Raw genomic sequence first — 25,830 nt, 5'->3', positions numbered from 1 at the left:
TGTGTGCGTAGCAAAGTGTGCGTGCGTGCGTGTGTCTTACGTTCACCTCCGTCGGGAGGTGGGGTGCCACGTCCTTTCTGACACCGCGTACATGTCTGTGCTGGCCTGATGTCAATCAACTTGTGCCCCGCCTCTTTTCTCTTGCAGAGTACGGCAGTGCAGGTGAGAGGTCCAGGAGGGCGAAAAAAAGAAACATCGGTAGATACACATGATCAATAATCAATAACAAACAATAACATTAGCAGTAAGATGACTATGCTCATCCGATCAGACCCTTCCCTAGGCACCGCTTCCATTGCTGCACCCCTCACTCTGTCTGAAAGTGACAAAACTCGCCTGCAAATCCAAAAGTCACACTTGTGTGATTAAATTTGGTTTTTAAAGATATTTTTTGCATAGACATTCAGTTTCTTCAAACTGGACCAAGGGAATAAGCCCCCTACTGTATTTCCTTTAATAGCAGGCCTTAGTCACTTGCATGTATTCCTTATCCTCCTCCCAGAATCCTTTTCAGTTTGCTTCTACCCCATATGCTTTATGAACCCTTTCCTTTGCCCCCTTCCCTCCCTGTTGTATGGGCTCACTGTTCTTTATTCAAGCTGGTCAACTGTCAGTAATTTCCTCCTGCTGGTGACTAAAACCACCCCCCTCCCGTGTGATCCGTGCTCTCTCCCGTCTGCCTGCCGCTTCCAGACAAGGCAGGCTTCGGTAACAACTTTACCACGGGGGACAGCAAGTCCATGGCCCAGAACATGGAGGCGGTGGTGGTGGGCTGCATGTTCAAGTGCCTCATCACCCGCTGCGCCTCGACCACACACGAGCTGCACAGCCCCGAGAACCTGGTGAGTGGTGTGGGAAACCATCCGTCCATCTGCTTCTCTCCATTTATTTTTCATCTTCCCCGTGACACTCTCTTAGCCCGGTCTGTGCCGCCCATATCACTCAGACGCATATATTTCTTCTCAGAGGACGTTGAAGTTGAATTATTAATGGTTCATCTCGTACTGAGCCTAAAAAGAGAACTATCAATTATGGCTCCTTCATTAATGCTCATGTCAAAATGATGATAATGATTTGGGTCCAAATCTCATCTAATCGCAATACTGAGCCATTCTGTTCTTTTCTAGCTCGACTATGTTTCTTCTAAATGTTTGATTCTATTAATAATTTATTGGAAATCTCACCACAAGGTTCCTGACACAGTGAATTTCTTAGAGGGAAAAAAATCCTTTTTTTGTTTTTGTTTCACATCATATTTATGCGCCTCCACGTGAAATGGCTAAAACAAGACATGTGAGGAGTAACTACAATACGAACTTCAAAAACATGCTTGTTTCAAGCACACTGCGAAAATCAGGACATTCTGTGAATGAATTATCATAATGCTCTGCATCTGTGCTGGACCTTACATAACTTGAAATGCTAAATCTCGATATATTCCACTATGTATGCTTGGATATTCCACTTGAGCTCCTATTCGTGCTTTTCATATTCAACTTTTTTTATTCTGTACTTGAGGAAACATAAAATATTTCAGAGCTACTACATTTCTCATTAAAAATACACTTGGATGCTGGTATAGATTTAGCATTTTTGATCATCTTAGATGAGCAATTTAAAACATAGCTGTGGGTTTTTTAAGCAAACTTAAATAGTCCATACATTTCTGCTGCAGTCTGGAGATTCTGAGGAGCTAAAAAAAAAAAACCCTCCAGGCTGGCGTGACCTGTGTATGTTGGCGTAGGATGAGACGCTTCTGAAGGCAGGCCTTATTGTGGCAGAGAATCAGAGGCCACCCACTCACAAGCTGGAGCCGGTGCCTTGATGAACTCCAGCAAGCTTCACACAGTTATGCGTAGATGGACATGCAGGAAACCCACACTAACCGTGCAATAATCACCCGATTCTGTTATGACTTTATGAAACACTATCTCACTTTGACTCCCTCTTCCCTCCCAGGGTCTGTACTGCGACATTCGGCAGCTGGTGCAGTTCATCAAGGAGGCTCATGGGAACGTGTTCCGCAGGGTGGCCCTCAGCGCGCTCCTGGATAGCGCCGAGAAGGTCACTGCCACCAAGAAACCCGAAGAGAAGGAAGAGGCCAAACCGCCCGGACCAAAGAGGTACTGGCCAAAATGATTTTGTCCATTCAGAAGTTCAGCTCACCACAATGGCCACGCGTCCGTTTCTGTTGACCTTAGATCTGAAACCCCAGCCCTTCCCTCATGCTATAACAAAATGGATTCCATCTAAGCACAATGGTGGATCATGTGAAAATCCCAGCTACACTTCTCATCGCTGCTTGCCTTTATTTTGATTTATCTTATGTTGGTTTCTGTCCCATCTGCATCTGATTTTCTCGCTCGAGCGACTGATTTGATGTCTGTATTGTAAAAATAACGTGCGTGGCTTTCAGAATGTGATGTGGCTGCAGCTCCCTGTGCTGCCCTCCCAAGGGGAAATTTGAAACCTATAAAACAGCACAAAAGATCATTTTTTATTTGTCGGTTCCGATTTGGGGAAGCGAGCTTCCTCGTCATGTCGTCATGAGATCTAGTTTATAGTGACAGTTGATTGGTCAGAGAATCTGTCTGGTTTGGCCTTTGAATCATAATATCACAGTGTAACGAGGTAACAACAATTTTGCACCACATTTACCTTGTGGCTATAGTTCAGGCGGTTTGACCATTAAATTGTAGCGTCATAAAAAAATAAAGATTTGGGAACAACTTTATAAAAAAAAAAAAAAAATGCCTGATAAGAATTTTTCAAACATTGAGGTTCAGGAAGAACACATTGTTGGAACATAAAAATGCCAATTAAAAAAATAGTTACATTTGGCCATGTCAACAAATATTTAAAGGCTTTTCCACAGTGGCCGAGAAAGGTGACCGCACTGCAAAAAAACGCGTTTGTCTGTCGGCGGTAATAGCCCTCTTTTTTAAATTCACATTATAGCGTTTGCAGTACTACGACCCTTTTCGGACACTGTACAACGTTTGACCTAGCATGCAAGACACAGAGAGCTACAAGAAACGTAAATAAAATGTAGTTTGTGCTTTTGTTGATTAGCCACATTTAGAATTGTAAAGTTGTGGGACAAAGATGACGTCAGGGAGCTTTGTTTCCTCTCAGGCAGTTGTAATTGAGGCTAGAAGTAACGAGGATTTGATGGGAGAGTCACGTGAACGGGCTGTGCTGGAGCCAGGAGGGTTGAGTTGGCTTGTCTTTGTGTGTGTGTGTGTGTGTGTGTGTGTGTGTGTGTGTGTGCGTGTGCGTGTGTGTGCGCGCGCGCGTGCGTGCACAGGTCAGAGGCGGGTGTGTCCGGGGAGAAGGGTCAGGTGTCCAGTGCTGCAGATGAGTGTCGCAGCTACATCTCCAGCAGACCCCCCCAGACACCCGAACAGTGAGTGTCCGCTTCCAAGCTTCTCCATACAGCTCCATTTCTCTGCACACCATAGGAGAACTTTTCTCCCCCTCCCTTAAAGAAAGCAGAGGTCACAGTGCTAAACATTCAAGGGATGTACGAAATCATAAGAGCTGAGTGAAATGGCTGTCGTCCTTTTCTCCTTCTACTCTTCTACCCTTCTCCCCCCCCCCCCCCAGTGAAGAGCAGATTCCTGGGGCGCTCCTGGGCAGAAAGGACTTCTGGAGGAAGATGTTCAAGTCTCAGAGCGCCGCCAGCGACACAAGCAGCCAATCGGAGCAGGACACCTCAGAGTGCACCACCGCCCACTCCGGCACCACCACTGACCGGCGCTCTCGATCCAGATCCCGCCGCATCTCGCTGCGCAAGAAACTGAAGCTGCCCATTGGTAAGAGCAAGAGTTACACAATTTGTACGCCTCCAACCGCCCTGAAAAATGTTTACCATCAACTGTTCTCTGTTTTTTTAGAGGGAGAACTCAAAAAACCGACAGGTAACTTTGGACTAAAGTCTCGTGAAAAAGCAGGAGAGGAGATAAAGAGCTTTTATTCAAAATTGAAATCATTCTAGCTCATCGATTAATCATCATGCCAACCAGTAAGACACCTGACCATTTCTATGGTCGTCACCACAACAGCGCTGCCACTGAAAACTATTTGCATTACTAAAACCCAGCTGTGAATACTCACATTTTCCCATCATTTTGGCTCGGGCAGGAAAAGGATTTTGAAGCAACTAAATGCGAAACAAGTGTGTAAAATCAAAATAAATGACTTGGGGCTGAATTCTTTGGGATAATGAATTTGAAGCTATCGAATGTGTAAAATCTAGCCACATTGTGCAACATTGACAGATTCAAACGGATTTCAGCAAATAAATCAAAGAGCTAGTTTAAAAAAACAATAAATCAATAAATATAGCTATTTAAACTCTAATAGTTTTCTTTTTTTTAAATATCTATATATATCTATCTATCTATATATAGATAGATAGATATATATATATATCAGTTGTGAATGTATTCCAGTCCCATAACCTCATTGAACGTGTTGTAACCTAGAAGTTCACTCACACACGATGTGTTTTGTTTGTCTAACATCGGCGCGCTGCCTGCCGCGAGGCTGAGTCACCTCATCTGGTCTGTTTTGTCTCCCTTCTTGTGCCTCAGCATGCCGTGGGACAGTTTGCCTACCGCTCACTGTGTCTGTCTTACGTATGTGGATGTGGAGCCATAATCTTCAAACAGTATCGATGTCATGTCTGCTTGTGTCGGTCATCTCTCCCATTGTGCTCTACATTCCAGACCTGGATTATATCGTATTTGCAAATCATGTTAACCAGCTAGACTATTATTATGACATTGTTTTAATCATTATTAGTATTTGCCGTGATTGACAATGAGCAGATATTTTGGAAAATTGTCATTTGAACTAATTGGGATTCACTTAGTCGTGTAGATGTAGCTACCGTTTCAGCTTTTACTTCAATTTCGTACTATTTGCCTGAATTCACATATTTTAACGTGTAAATTTTGAACTAAATAGATCAACGAATAAGCATTGAAATATGTAAATTAAAAGCAAATAACATTAAATTCACACAGACAGAGAAAAACTGTCATATACTTGTTTTCTATGAACTTTAAAAGAGAGACGTCAAACGTATTTCCTTGTATAACTTAAAGTTTAAGAAGACACATTGAATACATAGGTGTACATAATTCACTCTATTTGCAGTCAAGAACAAAACATGACACCGTATTTGCAAATACCAAGCGACCAGAGTCTTAAAGCGAGTGCTGTTCCTTTTACAAACCAATTTTCAACAAACCTCGATACGTGAACTGTTATGAGTTGAACTACTTTGAATGTATGTGATCTATTTTGCACTAACTGAGCGAATGCACTGCCCTGCGTGCTCTTTTCTTCCTCTCTCCAGCCCTTAATTGTGTGCATGTATACTGTCCTTCACAACCCAGTGTCTGCAATACAGCTGTGGCATTATACTCAAAAGTAGTCGCATTAAATGTTTTATTATTATTATTATTATTATTATTATTTTAATCCTTGTGTCTCCAGGAAACTGGTTAAAGCGTTCCTCCCTCTCTGGACTGACGGACGGCGTGGAGGACCTGCTGGACATCAGCTCAGTGGATCGCCTCTCCTTCATACGACAGAGTTCAAAGGTCGGCGACCAAATGCTTGATCCTTATTTTCGTGCTCGAGCTCAGAATCACTGTCAGCTACAATGTAAATGGAAAAATGTAACAAGGTTGTCATAGTAACAGAAGAAGAAAATATGAGATTTTGCTTTGACACCGTAGAAATATTTTATCTCGGGAATTTTGCAGAACTTGATAGAAGAAAAGTGGATTAATAGAGCTAAAACTCCAGCAGTTGATTCAAATTTAGTGTTTATTGATGGGTGTTTGTGCGTCTCAGGTGAAGTTCACTAGCGCGGTGAAGCTTTCAGAGGGGGGCGCCGCAGGCCCGGAGTACGGCAGGGACGAGGAGGAGAATTTCTTCAAGCGGCTCGGTAAATGGAGGTCTGGCAGGAGGAATCCATCCAAGCTTCACCACACAGAAGAGAAAGATGGTAGACCTCCCCCACCTCAGGGTGCCCCTCGCCCACCCACGCCCCATCCGCCCTTTTGTCTATTTCTGTCTCTCTTTGTGTCCCAGCCTCTGTTTGTCCGTGTGGTTGTCGTGCCTTGTCTTGCCTCGCCAGTCGTGGTCTGTTGTAGTCTGCCAGTCCTTCTTCGTGTGCCACTCTCCATCGCCGGAAAGCTTCCCGCTGCACTCCATGAGGCTGGATGTCTTATTTTCAACACATCAAAATGTCTTTTTATACGATGAATAATCGGCATGATGTGTGCGTGACCAAAGGAAAGATTCGATTCAAAATAAATGAAATACAGTTATTGATGTATTGTGTTATTTTTAAGACACCTAGAGATAATAAAATGTGCAGATTTTTTTTTTGGTTAGCTTGGACAAGTTACAGTAAAGGCACCGTCACCCTTTTTTTTTCCACTTAGTCCAGTCCAAGAATAAGTTATAGGATTATTCCTTTCACCGGGAATTTATTTCCTTACGATGAACAAGTTTAATCACATGCATCTCCCATCAAATTCAGATGATTTTTTTTTCACAGAACTTCTGCTTTAATGTACCATAGTTAAACCATTTGTGCCATCGACACAGTAGTTTTTACTGCCGTTCAAGGCCAGACGTTCAGATGTGTTGAAACTTCCTCTTGGAGTGTGAAATGGTTTGTTGGCAACTTGCCACTATTTGCAATTCCTTAAATGGATCTTTTCTGGCATCGCAATGAAAAAAAAAAAAAAAAAAGACCTCTGGTTTAATTCCTCCAAATTTCTTCTGTACCAGTGTGTGGTCTTACCAACTGTACACGTCCTTGTTCTCTTCACCAACCCGCCCCCTTCCTCTTCTCTTCATCTGAAGCTGGAAAGTCGGTGTCAGGGAATAGGTCACACCTACGAAACCATCTTTCTGCTGTGAAACGTTATTTCTGTGCTACGTCAAGCATGACGCTGTCGGTGCTCTCTCGTCTCTTCTGTGGTGATGTCTGGTGGTATTTTCCTTCGACCGAATGTTTCAGAAATGTGAGAAAATCAAAAGGTCCACATCCAACTTTCATCTGTACGGCCACGGTTACACTTGTCTTTTCAATGTCATCTAGAATTAAGACAACAATCTGATGACCTAGCTGGTCAAATATACCCAATTTTTTTTTGTCTAATTTGATTGAGCAATTGATAATCCAATTGTAACCTTGGCCTGTGGCTGTGTGTCCATCTCTCACTCAGCTTCATCTGTAAGTGGCTCGTCAGTGCTTTTTTTTTTTTTTTTTTTTTCCCCCATAACTGTCCTAGATGGTGATGTTGCTTCATGCGATGTTTTTGCGTTGATGGGGAGCGAGTGCAAATGCACGCAGCAGGAAAAAAACACCAACTTTCATTTGTTCTGTTATACCCTCCTTTCTTCTCCTCTCTTCTTCCCCCTCGTTTCCACCTCTTTCCCTCCAGGTCCCCATGGTTTCCAGGAGCGTCTAGCAGCCAGTCAGGAGGCCATGAAAAACAAGAATGTGGTGAACTTGGGGGCCATCCGTCAGGGCATGAAACGGTTCCAATTCCTGCTCAACTGCTGCGAGCCAGGAACCATCCCCGACGCCTCCATCCTCGCTGCCGCTCTGGACCTGGTCGGTGTTACTCTCGACGCATCTGCGTGTCCTCGAGAAAGTCACCAAATCGAAATCCTTACATGCTTCCTGTCGCTTTCAGGAAGCCCCGGTCGTGGCCCGGGCCTCCCTCTTCCTCGAATGCGCCAGATTCGTCCATCGCTGCAACCGCGGCAACTGGCCCGAGTGGATGAAAGGCCACCACGTTAATATCACCAAGAGGGGCTTGTCGAGGGGTCGATCCCCCATTGTGGGCAACAAACGAAACCAGAAACTCCAGTGGAACGCCGCCAGACATTTCTGCCAGTGGGGAGACGTGAGTTTCCGATGCCGGAGGTTATTTAAGGTGACGCCTCGTAGTCTGTTTTCGTTAAGTTTAAGAGCGTTGGTCTGTGTTTAATCTGCTCAGGCCATCGGCACAAGGCTCAGCGAGCTCTGTCATTCTGACAGCGAGAGCCCGGCCAACATCCTGGGTTACATTTACGACGAGGAGACCAAACGGAGGATGAGAAAAGAGGACGAGGAAGAGGACTACTTAGATGACAGTGAGTCAGAATGAGATTCGCAGTGTGTTTTGTGCGCTGACTTGTTTACGTTTGTTTTGAACGCAACGAGAAATGCCGAACCAGACAAATGTTACCTTGCAAAAAAAAGATTGCTAGCCACGTTGTTTTACAATTGTATGAATTCTTAAAGATACAGTCAATCCTACAAAGTGCGGCTGCCCCTTTGCCCTGAAGATGGCTGCCTGCCAGCTCTTGCTGGAAATCACCACTTTCCTTCGGGAGACGTTTCCCTGTTTGCCACGGCCGCGCACCGAGCCTCTTGTGGTCAGTAGTGAAATCCCCCGTGCGAAGGCCTAAAAACCCTGTGCATGACACTCACTTAAAAAACAAAATACAGAATGTGGGCCAAGAAAATGAAGGGCTCTCAAAAAAAACATTGTCTTGCTTTCTGCAGGATCTCGACAGCTGCCGCCTGCGTTTAGAACCGGAGCTTGGCCGCCATCGCTACGAGAGGAAGATCAGCTTCGCGGGCATCCTTGACGACGAAGACGGACACGATTCCCTCAACAGCAGCAGCCACACCCTGAAGTCTGACACCACGTGCGACGACAAAAAGACACAGGAAACTCAGGGTGAGACAGGGTGATGTCAAAGACGCACACTGGGGCATTTGTTTGACGCCATTTGCTTCATACTCACTGACGGTGACAGATAATCTCCCTCCACTCCCGTCCTCCCCAGCACCCATCCGTAAAATTCGAATCGGAGGCTCCCGGCTGCTTCAGATCAAAGGAGCCCGCAGTTTCCGCGTGAAAAAGGGAGGCTCCCTGTCCTCCATACGCCGGGCAGGGAGCCTCAAGAGCACCAAACTGTCTCGGCAGGACTCGGAATCTGAGAACGAAGAGGGCCTGCTGTCACAAACACACAGCAGGGACACTGTCACTGATATCGGTGAGACGACGATGCTGCCAGAATGTATGCGGAAGTAGAATTAATTGCATTGGATGACAGTTTTTGATTATAAAAAAGAACAACCAATGAATTGCTGCATGAAAGAATCAAATTGTCATGAGTCCAAATACCATTCACTGTGATCTACTTGTATGATTCAGCCCCTCAGGTCGATCAGTATTCCCAGGATCCGTCGCCTGTGGTCAATTTCTTCATCTCATTTAACTCTGGGCTTAAATAATATCTTTTCGATCCTGTCCCGCTCTTGTGTAACTGTTATAATAAGACATGCCTGACCTTATATTTCTTTTTAAATTACTTTTTTTTTTTTTAAATAAACAGAACAGCTATAAAGCACTTTGAATTGCCTTGTGTCTACAGAAATAACACTCTGCCTTGTTATAAGTGTGATTTTTTTTTTTTTTTTTTTTGTTGCAGGCAGTCCCTTCAGCACCAGTGAACCCAGCATAGAGCCAGAGGGCCCGAGCTCAGGGGGAGCAGAGGACAATTACCATCGCAATATGTCCTGGCTCCATGTACGTACACCACATACGTGTGCCATGAGCCCCTGTGAGCCTTCCTGCAGCCTGACCTCCCGTTCTCCTCTCCTGGCAGATCATGATCCTGCTTTGCAACCAGCAGAGTTTCATCTGTACCCACGTAGACTTCTGTCACCCGCACTGCTACCAGCACCACAGCCGCTCTTGCGCCCGGCTGGTCCGTGCAGTCAAACTCGTGTACGGCGAGACCGTGGACAGCCTGAGGGAAGACGGCGCCTCGTCCAGTAACATCGGGGCATGCGCCAAGAAAAGCAAAGAGGTTTGTTTCACAAGCATGTTTCTGGTCTTTGTTTATTTTTTGAAGGGGCAGTAGAAACGAATCTGTGAGTTTTTCATAAAAGTATCTGCTCTCAGTGCTCTGACAAGTCTTGTCTGAGGACCCCGTCGATGAAGAGAAGACCCACCGACTCCAACGCAGAGGGAAAGAAAGATACGGGCATGCTCAAGTACATCCGCAACCAGGTTTTAGAACCCTTGTTTTATCCTTCTCCATCAGCACCATGTCGTCAGCTTCAAAGTTGCGCCCCAAAAACCAATTGCTCAATCGCTATTTCGTTCAGGTGATGAGCTTGGCACCGGCTCCGCTTTCACTGCTGATCAAAGCAGCTCCCATCCTGACCGACGACATGTACGGAGACATCCAGCCTGCAGCTTGGGAGCTCTTGCTCAGCGTGGATGAACATATGGCGGCAGCCGCCGGTGAGTCGCTAATGTGCTTTGCCTCCGTAGGTTGTAAATATGAAGAATGGACAACAATGTTTTTATAAAAGTCTGGCTTCCGTTTGCGCAGAGTGCGTTTCCGTCTCGCTATTTGCCGTCAGCCGCATTTAACCTTTCTCTTCCTTACCCTTTCCGTCTCCGCCTTATGTTTTATTGGCCCCGTTTCACCTTTTTTTTTTTTTTTTTCCCCATCTCTCACGCTCCTTCCGCCTCGTCTGAATCGCCTCAGGCGCCATGTTCCTTCTGTGCGCCGTGAAGGTCCCAGACGCAGTGACCGAAATGATGATGGCGGAGTTCCAGCACCAGGAAGCCTGCCAGCGCATCAACTCCATCCTGAAGTTTTACACGCTGTGGCGTTTCCGCTATCAAGTGTGGCCTCGCATGGAAGAAGGAGCCCAGCAGATCTTTAAGGTTCAAAGTGTCTCCGCGTCCCAGCTATTCAACTCACATTTTCATCCAGAATAAACATTTTGACGGAAACTCTACCCTGCGTTTGTCTTTTATTTCAGATCCCTCCACCCAGCATCAACTTCACTCTGCCCTCTCCTATACTGGGCATGCCCTGCGTCCCCATATTCGACCCCCCCTGGGTGCCGCAGAACACCGGCAGCGTCCAGGACCCGATCAACGAAGACCAGTCAGTAAGTGACAAAAGCGAAACGCTTTAAATTGAATGCATCGCCTTAGTTTTGATACTATGAGGACTTTGGAATCAGCTTGGACTTGAAGGCGTAGTTAATGTACAGACTAAACGCCCCTGGGGTGTGACCTAACAGACTGAATTAAAGTCTGATGCTGCGCACTACAATTTTCACAGAAAATTGAGACTGGAGATTGCTTGTATTTAATTTGCACGTTTCTTTTTTTTCGAGTTATTGTTTTTGCTTCTCGAGCCGCGGAATCAAAGTGTTTGGTCCAGACTGAAATGTCTCAGCAACAACAGCGGGTTGGCATGGATCATAGTTTCAAGTGCTTTTGCATTTGACTTTTCTCAAGATTTGGCTCCGTCAAACGTTATACAAACTTTTAATTGGCATTGTTTACTTTAGCACGTGCGTACGATGTAATTTCTCAAGTGTAAGTGTAACGTGGGCACCGGGAAATCTGCCGCTTTACGATAATGTGTCACATTTGTCATTTCAAAGCAGTCGAGCAGATTTCTCTGTGTTTCCTTTTACTTTCTTACCTTTTTTGTTAAAAATGCACGAGTATCAAAACATGTATTCTAGATTCTGATGACGACCTGCGAGCACATATTATATAATTTATCTATCGACTGTCTTTGTTTTTAGTACTCCACATTAATTCAGTCAGTCCATACCATAGTAAGTTGGCATTTCTGCACGGATGTTTGTGCTGATGCATCTTGTTAACCTCAGCTCATTAAGGACAGGAGGGACAATATTCTCCATTGAGTGTTTTGAGAGCATTGGGAACTGTAGGTTTTCATCGTGGATCAGATGCTGGGGGCGGGGGGGTATTTCATGGGTCATGTCGGTTAGCTGCATCTTGATCAGTGAAACACGCTAAACTCACAGTATTCTTTGAAAGAGAAAAAAAGAAAATAACAGCATGCATCGGACATTCAGACATTTTGTGTGTGTTGTGCTGTCGATGCATGGTCATTGGATGAGAATGACTTTGCTGTGCTTTTCATCCCAGCTTATTTGGATATGTGGATATGAGCACTCGTGGGAATGGTGTGAGGCATTTACTGTACACATTATACAGTAAATTCTCCAAATTCCAGTCTGACTACATATATTTGTGTTGCAATTTGTCACAATTGAATCTTTCCTTCAGTTGAATTCTCGGACAGCGTTTGCTCAAGACGGCATGAGGGGAGTTACTGTATTAATGTGTTGTCCGGTCATTTTACATTTCAAAATGCTCCTCCGACGTAACCGTGAGCCTAGAGTAGCTGTGCGCACACTTTCCCGAAAGATATACGCTGTCAGTTTGGTTTTAATTTTTTGCAATCCATCATTCTGAAACCTTGTGTACGTCTGCACCCGCGGTTCTACCTCGATGCCCTTTGATCCAACGCCACCCTCCACGCCGACACCCCTTTCAGAAATCCTTCTCAGCGCGGGCCGTGTCACGCTCCCACCAGCGGGCCGAGCACATCCTCAAGAACCTCCAGCAGGAGGAGGAAAAGCGGCGTCTGGGCCGCGAGGCCAGCATCATCACGGCCATCCCCGTGGCTCAGGAGGCGTGCTACGAGCCCACGTGCAGCCCGCCGCCCGAGCAGGAGGAAGAAGGTGGGGCGACCGCGCCACGCACGGGAAGCGCCAACGTCTGCCGGAAGCTCCCTACCCTGACGGTGTGTTCTTTTTTTCTTTTTTTTTTTACTCATGTCCAACATTGATCCCGCCAGCAGAAGAAGCAGTGAACCTGGCATCCCGCCGTTTGTCCGTCAGCCCGTCGTGCGCCTCCAGCAACTCCCACAGGAACTACTCTTTCCGCCGAGGCTCCGTGTGGTCCGTCCGCTCGCTGGCCAGCGCCGAAGGTTTGAACCCTTTTTGTCCCAGACAAGTAAAACTTGCGGTCGTCGTCGTCTTTACTCGCCGCTGAGGTTCATTTTCCTTCTTTTCCCAGATGAAGAGAACACAACAGAACACACTCCCACTCATCACACGCTACAGCCGCCCCAAGCTGTCTTTCCGGCATGCATCTGCGCTGCTGTCCTACCGATCGTACACCTAATGGAGGACGGGGAGGTTCGAGAGGACGGTGTGGCTGGTAGGTTTAGAACGGACAAAATTAAAATATCAGCACAGAGCCAACCCAATAGACAGAACACAAGAGATGATTTTTCTGCTTTTTGTGTGTTTAAAAAAAAAAAAAAAAAGCACTTTAATGAGTTCTTTGTCGCTTCTCCAGTCAGCGCTGTAGCCCAGCAAATCCTCTGGAACTGTTTGATTGAAGATCCAGCTCTGGTTCTTCGCCACTTCCTGGAAAAGCTCACAGTCAGCAACAGACAGGTAGAAGCCCATTAGAATCTCAGGTCGGATATATGCAGTTTTGGCAACCGAGTTTAAACGGTGACCGACGCGTAAAAGGTTTTTGAATTCCTTGCATCGCTAGGACGAGCTGATGTACATGCTCAGGAAGCTGCTACTCAACATCGGAGATCTGCCGGCCCAGACTTCTCACATCCTCTTCAACTACCTGGTAAAACCACAAAAGGCGAATTTTACTCTGAGCTTTCTTCAAGTTATTTGTGTTTGAATGCCTTACGTGCTCTGCTCTCGATTTGCATCTCGTTCATCTAGGTGGGACTGATCATGTACTTTGTGCGAACCCCCTGCGAGTGGGGCATGGATGCCATCTCGGCCACGCTGACCTTCCTGTGGGAGGTGGTCGGCTATGTGGAGGGGCTCTTCTTCAAGGACCTGAAGCAGACCATGAAAAAGGAGCAGTGCGAGGTCAAACTGCTCGTCACGGCGTCCATGCCAGGTCAACTTGCTTCAACTTGTTTTGGTCTCATGGGAAAGGTCACACGAGCGACGGCATCTCGCTCACTTTGATTTTGCTCAAACAGGAACCAAAACGCTGGTGGTGCACGGGCAGAACGAATGCGACATCCCGACACAGCTTCCGGTCCACGAAGACACTCAGTTTGAAGCGCTGCTTAAGGTAAGGGCCGTAGACTTTCTGTTGACACACAGGCGGGAGTGCAGCGAAAATAAATAATGAGAATGCACCAAATGCTGCAAAATGTCATGCGACGTGTCTTAAAGTCCACCAAAGAGGGAAGTCGATGATGTTTCCTCTTTCTCCAAACAGGAGTGCCTTGAATTTTTCAACATCCCCGAGGCCAGATCAGCTCATTACTTTCTCATGGACAAACGATGGAACCTCATCCATTATTCCAAGGTACGAACGACCGGCATAGTTGCTCATAATATAACTGGCGAAATGCGTCTCAGCGACGAGTTCACGCTACACTCGAGTTAACGTCGCTATCTTTTTGTCTTTTGTAGACATACGTGAGAGACATCTACCCCTTCCGGAGGTCGGTCTCTCCACAGCTGAACCTGGTCCACATGCTGCCTGAAAAAGGACAAGAGCTGATCCAGAAACAGGTTGGCGAGAGTTTAAATTTGATATGAAACCAGTTCCGGTCAGAATAAAGCCGGGAAGGAATAGAAGACGAGGCATGTTTAATTTCTAGGTGTTTTCCCGGAAACTGGAAGAGGTCGGTCGGGTCCTGTTCCTCATCTCCCTGACTCAACACATGCCGGCCGTACACAAACAATCCCACGTCTCCCTGCTGCAGGAAGACCTCCTCCGTCTGCCCTCCTTCCCACGGACCGCCATCGACGCAGAGTTCTCGTTGTTCAACGAACCGCAAGGTGCAACGGACTCGGAGCGCGTCATCGCGCCCACACAATTTGACATTGTCGTTTTCAACCATGAACACGTGTTTCTTTTCTTCACCCGGGTTTCTCAGGCAAAGAGCTGTTTGGTTTGGACACCCTTCACAAGGTGCTGTGGATCAAACTTTTGGAGGAAATGTTCCTGGGCATGCCCAGCGAATACCCGTGGGGCGACGAGATGATGCTGTTCCTCAACGTGTTCAACGGGGCGTTGTTGCTGCACCCAGAAGACAGCGCCCTCCTCAGGCAGTACACGACAACCGCCATCAACACCGCCGTACACTTCAACCACCTCTTCTCTCTGAGCGGCTACCAATGGATCCTGCCAACCATGCTACAGGTCGCGAGACTAGCGATCCCGATTGTTCTCTTTCCTTTACCTAATGAAAACCGCAACGCAGTAGGTGGCGCTAAACGTCCGCTCTGTGTTTTCGCAACAGGTCTACGCGGACTACGAGAGCAACCCGTTACTGAGGCAGGGCATCGAGTTCTGCTGCCGGCAGTTCTACATCCTCCATCGCAAACCCTTCATCCTGCAGCTGTTTGCGAGCGTGGCCCCGCTGTTGGAATTCACAGTTGAGTCTGCACGAGCTGAACGCACGCTGAAATGAGTCGATGACGTATTTTGGCTTTAACAAAACTTTCTGCCTCGGTTTCCCGCTCCAGACCAGCACGAGTACCGGTCTGTCCAAAGGAGTGTCAGCCCAGTGTCTGTTTGACCTGCTGGTCTCTCTGGAAGGTGAGACCCAGGACGCCCTGGACGCTCTGGAGCTGGTCAAGGGCGAGAAACCCCTCCGTTCTTTAGGTAAACTGTCTGTCGTCTCGTTTGAAAAATTCCCGTGTGTCAATCGTGTCGTTTCATTGTTAGACGTCAACCCGCTTTAAAAAAAAAAAAAAAGTAACTTCCATCGGTCACAGCAAACTCTAAATAATATATGGCGTAACGCATTTTTGCAGATTTCTGCTACGGCAACGAGGACTTGACCTTTTCCATCAGCGAGGCCATCAAGCTGTGCGTCACCGTGGTGGCCTACGCCCCCGAGTCCTTCAGGAGGTACGAAGAAATATTCACGTTTTCCTCCCCGTTCCGCATCGACAGCTTTGCGTAACGTACAATGTCCCCAGTCTCCAGATGCTGATGGTGCTGGAGGCTCTGGTTCCGTGCCACCTCCAGAAACTGAAGAGCAACACCGTCACAATGGAATCGGCGTCGGCCGCCAGGGACGAGATCGCCGCCATCGCCGCTCTGGCCACGTCGCTGCAGGCCCTCCTCTACAGCTCAGAGGCTCTAACGAGGTCAACCCGACGCGGCGTTTGTTGCACATTGGGTAGCCGGAGGGATTGTTTAGTTAGACTTTGATTCGAATCGCTCACCGTTTAATCCGCAGGCCCATGACGGCGCCACAGATGTCCCGCTGCGATCAGGGCCATAAGAGCGGCACAACGGCTAACCACGCCATGTCGGGAGGCGTCAACACCAGGTGCAGCTCTTAGTACGTCTCATCAAATCCCAGTTCCTAACTCCGCCGTAGGCACTCGTTCCAGTCAATTTGTCGATTTTCATTCCCAGGGACAACCTCCATCTGCTAGAGGAGGGCCAGGGGATGCCGAGGGAGGAGCTGGACGAGCGCATCGCCCGAGAGGAGTTCCGCAGGCCCCGGGAATCCCTGTTAAACATCTGCACGGAGTTTTACAAGCACTGCGGACCGCGACTGAAGATCCTGCAAAACGTGGCCGGCGAGCCCCGGGTCACGGCCCTGGAGCTGCTGGACATCAAGTCCCACATGAGGTGACGGCCGCCGCATTTTTTCCCCGGACGAGCGAAAACACCGTAGCGCTATTTACAGCGACAATCGTCTGTGCTCGCTCTCTTCCAGGCTGGCAGAAATTGCCCACGCGCTCCTCAAGCTGGCACCCTACGACACCCTGACCATGGAGAGTCGCGGGCTGCGGCGCTACATCACGGAGATGCTGCCCATTACCGACTGGTCCTCTGAGGCGGTCCGCCCCGCCCTCATCCTCATTCTCAAGAGGCTGGACCGCATGTTCAACAAGATCCACAAGATGCCTACGCTCAGGTGCGCTCGCCCACAGGCACTATGCAGCAGGTCTGTTGAATACAATCCCACTTTTTTCTCCGTCTCCCTGTGAGTGTATCGTGCCGTGCCGTGGTGTGTACAGTACAGTAGATAGACGGCTTGTTGGCACTGTCCTCGATAGCGCCGCCTTTGTGGGCGATGTCCCGTAAGTGCTGCTGTGGGTTGTGTTTGGTGCGAGAGGAGTTAAAGGCAGACGTGAGTTGGTGTGGATGCGTGCAGTAATGACGGCTCGCCGGCAGTGTTCCCCCTCACACAGGGGTGCAGCTTTGACTCATCATAAAATAAGCGTACGTGTGAAATCTGTCGATCGAAAGCGAAAGGCCAGACCGAACGATGTTTTTAGAGCAGAAGATGGCTAAAACCATCCAAAGCTTTAGAAAGCAGTAAGCAAAGAGGCAGCCCGCGCAGAGACGCTCTCACGAAACGATTGATTTTCACTGCGCTGCCTTGATGTAGTAGTCACGGTTTGCGCTCTAATCTCGTTTGGCGCATTTGCAAATGAATCAAATATCCAAAAGCGAACCGACAGTCAACCGAAGAAGCCATTTATTTTTCTCCAAACACAATTCAATGGCAAGAAAAAGAGACACGTAACCAGATTAATGCTGAAGTCAGCATCATTCTGGCCTGGGGGGGGGGGCGTAACATCCGAACGGACACCGCTGGCTCAGAGGGAACACTGGTCACAGGTGTGAGCTTCACATTGGGATCTTTTGCTGCAGTGCGTAGCTGTTACTGTCTGTGAGCTTTGCAATATTCAGTGTGTCAGTGCGGCCATTAAGGTGACGATTAAATGTGTAGCGGCAAGTTAAACACTCGTACGTTAAAATATATTTTTTGTTTTTGTTTTTCCCTCCCTTTGTAAATGTGTGACCACGCGCTTTTATGCGGGCGTCACGTGATCTGCAGGAGACAGGTGGAGTGGGAGGCAGCCAGCAGCCTGATAGAGGGAATATGCCTTACCCTGCAGCGGCAGCCGATCATCTCTTTCCTCCCACACCTTCGCTCGCTAATCAACGTCTGCGTCAACTTGGTAAGCAAACGTTTGTTGCGTTTGGTCGACGGCGCGCGTGCGTCTCCGTAGTTGTTAATCGTCTGTTTGGTTGTTTTGTCAGGTGATGGGGGTGGTCGGCCCCTCCAGCGTGGCGGACGGGCTCCCTCTGCTCCACCTCAGCCCCTACCTCTCCCCCCCTCTTCCTTTCAGCACGGCGGTGGTCCGGCTGGTCGCCCTGCAAATCCAGGTGGGCGTCGGCCGAGTCTTCATCAAGACTACGCTCGTCAATGGTCCCCCGCTAGCACGCTGAACTTTTGTTTCCTTTAGGCCTTGAAGGACGACTTCCCCCTCAGTCACGTGATCTCACCCTTCACCAATCAGGAGAGGCGAGAGGGGATGCTGCTCAACCTGCTTATTCCTTTTGTGCTGACCGTCGGCTCCGGAAGCAAAGGTGCGAAAGCTCTTTATTTTCCACGCAAATCCAAAATGCCACCGGTCCCCTCCGGCAACTAACGGCACCGTGCGTCTCGTCGTTTGCAGACAGCCCCCATCTGGAGCAGCCCGAGATCTTCCTCCTGCTCCAGACGGTCATCAACATCCTCCTCCCTCCTCGGATCATCTCCACCTCTCGCACAAAGAACTTTATGCTCGACGCTTCTCCGGCTCACTGCTCCACTCCGGGGGATACGGGGAAGGACCTGCGCAGAGAGGGATTGGCCGAGTCCACCAGCCAGGCCGCGTATCTGGGTAGGATTGCGAGACGGCTCCAATTCTACGCTACTCTGATTGGGAGGGCTGGATGAGGAGAGGAGATGTAATAATACTTGAACCTATCATGTACTCGTAACGTTATTCAATGAAATCCAAAAAATTATGTTTTTTTTTTTTTTACTTTTTCAAGTGGCGATGAAAACTGTTGTAAATGCAGAATATGGGAAAAAAAAAAAGCCATCTTGAGCTTCAGCACCAAATTGAAGTAAATCTTATTTGCATACTTATCTTACTATAGGCTATAATTGGATACAGTTGCACTATATCCTTGCAATGAAACAGGACGGCCTGAATTGAACCATTCATTTCCCATTCAGCCCCGCATCTCATAGTCCACAGTCGAGAGCCGGTTCTCGTTCTCTTCTTTAAACGCGCGTTACCTTTCTTCCTCTGCCGTTCTGCAGCTCTGAAGGTGGTTCTGGTTTGCTTTGAGAGATCACTGGGGAATCAGTGGTACCGGCTGAGCCTGCAGGTGAAAGAGATGGCTCTGAGAAAGGTGGGCGGCCTGGCCTTTTGGGACTTTATTGACTTTATCGTCCGGACCCGCATCCCCATCTTTGTCCTGCTGAGACCGTTTATACAGTGCAAGGTAAAAGGCCCAGGATGGCAGATTCAGTGTTTGTTTTCTGTCTCATTCCCTTTGCTCCTTTTCCTCCTCCTCCTCTCACCGCTCCCTCGTATGCGCGTTTTGCAGTTGCTGACACAGCCCGCCGACTCCCAGGAGGAGATTACAGCTCGACATCACATCGCCGACCAGCTGGAGCGACGCTTCATCCCACGACCTCTGTGCAAGAGTTCCCTGTTTGCAGAGTTCAACAACGAACTGAAGATTCTGAAGGAGGCCGTGCACAGCGGCTCCGGTCAGAGAAATAATCACGATAAGTCGATTGAGATTTCGGCGCTTTCTCGATAGTATTTTAGAAGCAAGCGACAGCGGATTGTAGCGTCACACTAAATCACGTTGATGTTTGAACGGCGTATGTGTGATTCTAAACGAGCGCGAGAGCGAGCGGTTGTTTGTCTCTGTCCATCTCTGCGTGTGGAGTGACTGCTTCTTCACGCGCTTTGTGTATTTTTCTGTGAAGCTTACCAAGGCAAAACCTCCATCAGCACGGTGGGCACCTCGACGTCGGCCTATCGCCTCAGTCTGGCCACAATGTCGCGCTCCAACACCGGCACCGGCACGGTTTGGGAGCAGGAAAGCCAACCGTCGCGCCAACCGTCGCAGGACACCCTCAGCCGCACCGACGAAGACGACGAAGAGAGTGAGAGAGACCCGATCCTACTTTGCTCAGCGTTTTTCCTCCACGCAGGAACTCGACCGACACTCACTGCCCCCCTCCCTCTTCCCTCTCCCCGCAGACGACTCCGTCAGCATCCCCAGCGTGGTGAGCGAGCACGAAGCTTTCCCGCCCAGCGCGATATCGCAACGGCGTTTCTCCAGCCACGCCACCAGCTCCGTCGCCCAGCAGCCCGAGGCCCCGCGCGCCACCATGCTGCCCAGCCACAGGTAACGCTCCCACCGCAGCACAGCACGGCAGGGGGACACAAACACAAACGCCGTGCCTCCGTTTTTCCGGTAGGTGGCGGCACGGGACTAAAAAAAATAAATAAATAATAATAATAATAATAAAGAGAAATCTGTATCAAGCTTTGCCTGGCACGGAGACAGAAATAGTCTCAGTGGGACATTGTTAGCGGTTAAAACAGCTCAGAGCAGCTACAATACACCGGCAATGTGACCGGAGGTGGCCGGAACCGCTTCAAAGAAGCGTTGCCGACTTTGGTCAGAAACTTGCCGCTCGGTCGTTGAAATTGGCTCAACCCGCCCAGATCAAACCGCTGAGATTATTTCTCTGTCCCTTCCAAACGCTGTTTGATGTCAAATTCAAGTCAAGCGGAATTGTGTACGCAACTTGCAGAATGACTCTTTTATCAACCATATGTCACAACCACAGCCATTTATTTCTGTGTATATCTCTGTCGATTGATAATGTTCTTGATTCAACAGTCTCAGAGTAGCATTACGAGGTAGCTAAGACTCGCAGAGTCTCGCTAAGAGCTGCGCTCAGAGCCTCGGTCGGCTCGGGGACGGATCTGGACTGCACTCCCATTCTCACCCTTCGCCCCCCTTTTTACAGTGAACCCAATGTGCTAGATGAGTCCCAGGGCCTTCTGCAGGAGGGTAACCTCTCTAGGTACAGTGGCCCTCTTTATGTGTGTGTCCCGTTAGTGCGGTCTTGCATCTGTTTGCCAGCGGGAGGGGGCGCCGCCTCAGGACGGCCTCCTCCGTTGGCCGTCGATCACTCATCCGCATCCAATCAAATCGCCTCGGCCCGTCACCACCTCTCCCCACCACCTCCCTGTGTTTTCCTCTTTCTGTGTGGGTCCGGTGTGCCTTGTTTCTGTGCCCCCCCCTCCCTTTGTCGCCTCTTCCTCCTAAGCTCCACACTGACTCAGCTCATCTACTCAGCTCATCCGCTGCGCTATCCTAACCAGGCCCCTCTCCCGCCACTCCCCCGCCCCCACCCCTGGGAAAAAAAGAGGGCCCCGTCAAAGGAGCTTTGCCTCTGTTTCTCTCGCGTCAGCTGCGGGTCTTTCCAGTTGACGCGCCATCACCAAAGTCAGCCTCTCTCCCATTGGTGCCGTGGTGTTTCATACTGTGTGTGTGTCTACCAGGCTTCTCGCTGATCAAATTGGGAGTCCTCTTGTGGATACCAATCTGTAGGGGCAAGGGGGAACTGGGGTGGCAACCGTAATCCAAGGACGCCTTTGTCGTTTTCTTTTCTCATGAGTACTTTTAAGAAACCAAAGCGACGTAGCCCGACTCTGCTCTTCAAAACGAGCAGAGGAAATGGAAACGCATAGAGAGTAAATCCACCCGCACAAGTGGAGCAATGCGATGAGTCTGTTGCTACTCCAGCCCCTACTATCCCCTGTTGTGTTTTCAGTGTACGAATCATGGCAGCATTGTTTTCTCTGCATCGTGACTGGGTGTGTTGTCAACATACTGTGCGTGTCGTACAGTTAGCGAGTCGGTAGAATAGCGGCGGCATCTTGTTGTGGTCGGCGAGCGAGCGTAGCCGGGGTTAGCGGGCGGCCACGATGTCCCTTCCCAGTCATATATTTATGTGTGGTTTTTTTTTTTTTTTTTTTTTTTTTTTTTTGTGTCTGCCCGCGTCGGCGCGGTCGCCTCAACCAGGGTTGCCAGCGTGCAGAGCGAGCCGGGCCAGCAGAATCTCCTGATCCAACCCCCGTTGGGAAGAAAGCGAGGCCTGAGACAGGTGAGCGCGTCCACCAAGGACAAAATGAATGTAGCTTCTGAACAAATGAGGTCAAGGCGTCGCCTCCCCTATTTGCAATTTCAACCAAAGAAAAAAAAAAAGAAGTTTGGCTGTTCCAGAAAGAAACAATCCATAAAAGATGTCAGCATCTCAATCACGCTTTTTCCTGTTTCATCTTGTGAAGTTTGCACTGAGGTCGCAGACTGAGGTGACCAGCAAATAAACATTTTCAATCCATTGGAGTGATTTGTCAGGGCAAAATAGGACTAAAAGGGGCCGCCAAAAAGCCCAAACACCAACCCGCACGTAAATAGTTGCGCCTTCTCTTCTGTCTGTGTCTCCCCCTCAGCTACGACGGCCCCTGCTCTCCATCCCGAAGACCGAGCCCCGGGGTCGATCCGGAGCGCGGCTTTCGACGACCCGCCGGAGCATCCAGCCCAAGAACAAACCCCTGGGTAACAGCTTTCATCTGTGTGTGAGGTGTGAGCGTTACAGTCGGTGAACAAACTGTTTTGAAATGAATTAAAAAAAAAAAAAAAAAAAAGAGCACGTGAGCGGTGTGGTAGATTTGCATATTGAAGGTTTGCGCGCTGACGTGGACTGAGCCGTCCTCCCCACTTCACCTCTGTCTTTGTTCCAGCGTTGTTTGTTGTACCACCTGTCGCCAAACTGACTCTTCTCACTCTGTTCTGTCTCATGCCTTATGTTTCGAAATAAAGAAACTTTATTGGACTGTGAAGGTGAGACACCACCCTTAACCCTTCCTTTCCACCCCGCAACGGCCCGTCCCCTTGATCCGCAACCTCACCCGATAGGACGCTCTGCATGTCTGTCTTGCGTACCCTCCCCCGCTCCCCCCCTTCCCCTCGCCTACTCCTCCCGTCCCATCCCCGCGTCCACTCTCTTTAGCCGCAGCTGGGCCGGCCGCCGCTTGTTTTGACCAAGTTGCGCATGCGTGTGTGTCCACAGCGCAAGGAGACCAAAAAAGGTCAGTCACCTTCACGGAGAATCAGGGGCAGCCGGCGTCCGCCGGAGGAAGCAAGCCCCCGACTCCCGGCGCCGCGGACCCTCCGGACGAAGGCGGGAAGGCCAGTCCCGCCCATTCCAAGTCCCCCGCGCAGGAAAAGGCGCCCACCTCCTCGGCCACGGTCACCGCCGACACCAACGGCCCGGCCGAAGTCCGGGTAAGTCCGCCGAGGCAGACGCGGGCGGGCCTGCGCCTGTAGCAAAATAAGATGACTCTTGTCGTGCTGAAATCCATCCCCGTGAATACGAGTGGAGACGATTTAAGAGAAGGGATATAAGAAGTTAGATATTGTCAAGCTCTACCCGATATGTGATGGAAACGGAGTAATTTGCAAATAATGACTGAGCTCAGACGAATAATGTTTGTTTTCACGCAGGTCCCTCCAGCCATCAGCAGCAAGGAGAAGAGAGAGCAGTGGGGGCTCCGCAGCAGCCTCTCCCCTCCTCCCTCCATCTCCCGGCCCTCCACCCCGACTCCCCCGTCCCGGACCTGCTCCCCGCTCCCGCTCTCCCGCACCTGCTCCCCCCTCCCCTTGTCCCACACCTCCTCTCCTCTTCCGCCGCCGCTCCCAGTGTTGGGCGCCGCGCCGGCGCCGGGCCCCCCGCCGCCGCCGCCTCTGCCGCTTCCGCCGACGCAGCTCCTCCCTCCGCCCCCGCCGGGGCCGCCCAGGATCCGGGAGAGCCCCGGGGACGAGGACACCACGGCGCTCTTGCCGCGAAGCGGCGCCCCGCAGCAGCTCAGCGAAGACGACGGCACGGAGAACCCGCTCCTCGCCCCGCTGCTGTCCGCTCGTTCGCCGCGCAGGTCGCCACGCCGGCTACCCCAGGCCCTCTGCCCCGTCGACCTGGACCTGGACGAGTCCCACGTGTGAGAGGGGAGACGTACGTTCCCCGCAGGCTACGGACGACAGGGAGAGCAGAAAAGCAAAGTAAATGCGAGTTGACGTCAATCTGAAAGAAGGTCCATATGAAAGAGCAACGGAGGAGGGGGTTCAGCTACCCGCGCTTCTTCTACCGTGTTTCACCCATTGCCCCTGATGAAAAATAAAAAGACTGTTGTCGTGTTGAAATCCATCCCTCCATCCATCAACGTTTACAGGGAACAGCCTCTTTAAAGACCGCATATGGAGAAGATTGAAGAGAAATGAGTGAAATAAGAAGTTCTCGAAATGAGACAGCAATGATACGTGATCGAAATGGAGTTATTCACAAAGAATCCTGCGATAACCAAGACGACGCGAGTTGTTTGCGTCGATGATATTTGATCTTTTCCCGCCTTTCTTTGGCTTGGGCTCCTCCCTCTCTTTCCGGCGTATCGTCCCGCTCCGTCTGAGGGTCGAATGTATATTTTTCACAGCAAACCCCTGCCATCGCCGTCGTCGTGGTCGTCGTAGTCACCTACTTTGCAGTCGCGTCTGTTTAAATGTTGAATGTTTGCCCGTATTCAGCCCAGCATTCACTGTTTAGCCGAAGCGATTTTTTTCCGCTCGTGAATCACCGCTCACAAACGGTTAAAGGATGGATGTTTAGTGAATTCCTAAATAGAAATGTTTAAAAAGTCTATCAATAATTTCAAAGTGTACCAAATCTCGCAAAAGCGGCTAAATGCAGTTGATATGAAATAATATCAAGTAAATATACAGTGTACGTAATTCAGCAGTGACACTATATGTGATTTAATGGGACGAGAGAGATTTTATATTTGAGAGAAATACGTTGGGGTTTTCAGTATGTTGACCACACATCCGGGGAAACTGAACTCGTGGCTCTGAAATCTTCCAGCCGGTCTGAAAGAGGCAGCGGAAATAGCCCGACGGCTTTCGTACGCAAGCGAACGCGTAGCCCGGGTCAAAGCAGGTCAAAGCAGCCGCACAGCGCAGTGTCGCGTCACTCAGCGTCTCAGCAGATGGTTTTTTGTTGTGACCAAAGACCGTACGTCCACGTTGTAATGTTGCGTTTGCGTCTACGACGTCTTGTCGAGTTGAATCGACGTCTATCGCAGTTGACGCGAAGCGACGCAGTAGATGGAGGGTACCTCGTCGCTCGTTCCTCGCCTTAACAGAGATATATAAACAGGCGCGTCACTATCAATGTGTTTCTTTATAGGAATTTACTCAGTCTAGCGAAAACCTCATACCTCCGAGACGTGTGAGAAACTTTTAGAAAAGCGAAAGTGAAATGTCTCACCAGCTTGACCCGCCATGCATTTTCGAGCCTATCCTAGCCTTTAATACGGACAAACTCTTGGCCGTCTGAGAGCGCGAGCGTATTGTTGTGCATGTTGAAACCGGATGTAATGTGTCTGTGTTTGTTTGTTTTGTTTTTTTAGTGTGACTTATCAGCCGCACATTCATTGTGTCGAAGCAGAAATGGATATGTGCCATAATTCACACTGTGAGCGTTTAGTTATTTGCCGCTTCTCTGCGTTTCTTCTTTCTTTGAGCTGTTGGCGGCGAACGGAGCAGAAATCGCGCGCCTCGTGACTCACGACTGCCGCATTACGGGCTCGTGTTTAAGGCCCAAATCTGTCAACCGGAGTTCATTCAGCGAGCACTTTGCGTTACGACTCCTTTGGCCGATGGGATGCGGACAAAGCGTTTCAAAGTCTGTGTCAATGCAACTAAATTCAGCCTAACGTACGTCCGAAATCCGTCAGTCGCACGCTATAATATCAAAATCAATGTCATATTTGAGGTTTTCTAGAAGTTGAAAGAAAGAAACCAGAGTTCCCTTTAAGTCTAAGCTGTCTGTGTGAAATGATGTTTTGTTTGTGCCAAATGAGAATGAATATATATATATATATATCTATATCTCTATAAAAATATATACTATAACAAAAAGATTTCTGGAGCATCCAAATAAATGGATACGACTGACAACGGCTTCCAGTTTTGTCTTCATTTCTAACCA

The 25,830-nt window shown here is 49.1% G+C and overlaps 1 protein-coding gene across 1 annotated transcript in view; it reads left to right on the top strand.

Moving 5' to 3' along the window:
• unc80 (unc-80 homolog (C. elegans)) overlaps positions 1-23,792 on the top strand; it is a 34,652-nt gene extending 10,860 nt beyond the window's left edge. The window contains exons 16-66 of the mRNA XM_029520404.1: positions 148-198; positions 694-842; positions 1,960-2,123; positions 3,308-3,406; positions 3,607-3,815; positions 5,506-5,612; positions 5,869-6,022; positions 7,476-7,648; positions 7,731-7,943; positions 8,037-8,172; positions 8,324-8,457; positions 8,588-8,765; positions 8,875-9,084; positions 9,523-9,620; positions 9,700-9,903; positions 9,999-10,106; positions 10,205-10,343; positions 10,594-10,775; positions 10,874-11,005; positions 12,439-12,625; positions 12,742-12,873; positions 12,963-13,106; positions 13,248-13,348; positions 13,452-13,538; positions 13,640-13,823; positions 13,909-14,003; positions 14,154-14,243; positions 14,351-14,452; positions 14,542-14,722; positions 14,821-15,086; positions 15,187-15,321; positions 15,413-15,551; positions 15,704-15,800; positions 15,872-16,042; positions 16,135-16,227; positions 16,317-16,535; positions 16,624-16,854; positions 17,755-17,878; positions 17,961-18,086; positions 18,167-18,290; positions 18,380-18,586; positions 19,015-19,209; positions 19,297-19,470; positions 19,696-19,875; positions 19,973-20,120; positions 20,752-20,808; positions 21,813-21,894; positions 22,244-22,349; positions 22,614-22,634; positions 22,864-23,078; positions 23,298-23,792. Coding sequence (XP_029376264.1) covers positions 148-198; positions 694-842; positions 1,960-2,123; positions 3,308-3,406; positions 3,607-3,815; positions 5,506-5,612; positions 5,869-6,022; positions 7,476-7,648; positions 7,731-7,943; positions 8,037-8,172; positions 8,324-8,457; positions 8,588-8,765; positions 8,875-9,084; positions 9,523-9,620; positions 9,700-9,903; positions 9,999-10,106; positions 10,205-10,343; positions 10,594-10,775; positions 10,874-11,005; positions 12,439-12,625; positions 12,742-12,873; positions 12,963-13,106; positions 13,248-13,348; positions 13,452-13,538; positions 13,640-13,823; positions 13,909-14,003; positions 14,154-14,243; positions 14,351-14,452; positions 14,542-14,722; positions 14,821-15,086; positions 15,187-15,321; positions 15,413-15,551; positions 15,704-15,800; positions 15,872-16,042; positions 16,135-16,227; positions 16,317-16,535; positions 16,624-16,854; positions 17,755-17,878; positions 17,961-18,086; positions 18,167-18,290; positions 18,380-18,586; positions 19,015-19,209; positions 19,297-19,470; positions 19,696-19,875; positions 19,973-20,120; positions 20,752-20,808; positions 21,813-21,894; positions 22,244-22,349; positions 22,614-22,634; positions 22,864-23,078; positions 23,298-23,792 — 7,748 coding nt within the window. The remainder of the gene's footprint in view (positions 1-147; positions 199-693; positions 843-1,959; positions 2,124-3,307; positions 3,407-3,606; positions 3,816-5,505; positions 5,613-5,868; positions 6,023-7,475; positions 7,649-7,730; positions 7,944-8,036; positions 8,173-8,323; positions 8,458-8,587; positions 8,766-8,874; positions 9,085-9,522; positions 9,621-9,699; positions 9,904-9,998; positions 10,107-10,204; positions 10,344-10,593; positions 10,776-10,873; positions 11,006-12,438; positions 12,626-12,741; positions 12,874-12,962; positions 13,107-13,247; positions 13,349-13,451; positions 13,539-13,639; positions 13,824-13,908; positions 14,004-14,153; positions 14,244-14,350; positions 14,453-14,541; positions 14,723-14,820; positions 15,087-15,186; positions 15,322-15,412; positions 15,552-15,703; positions 15,801-15,871; positions 16,043-16,134; positions 16,228-16,316; positions 16,536-16,623; positions 16,855-17,754; positions 17,879-17,960; positions 18,087-18,166; positions 18,291-18,379; positions 18,587-19,014; positions 19,210-19,296; positions 19,471-19,695; positions 19,876-19,972; positions 20,121-20,751; positions 20,809-21,812; positions 21,895-22,243; positions 22,350-22,613; positions 22,635-22,863; positions 23,079-23,297) is intronic.
• Positions 23,793-25,830: the final 2,038 nt, after the last annotated feature.

This window comes from Echeneis naucrates, chromosome 2 (assembly GCF_900963305.1).
Source record: "Echeneis naucrates chromosome 2, fEcheNa1.1, whole genome shotgun sequence".
Taxonomy (NCBI): domain Eukaryota; kingdom Metazoa; phylum Chordata; class Actinopteri; order Carangiformes; family Echeneidae; genus Echeneis; species Echeneis naucrates.
This window is presented reverse-complemented; position numbering and strand designations above follow the sequence as displayed.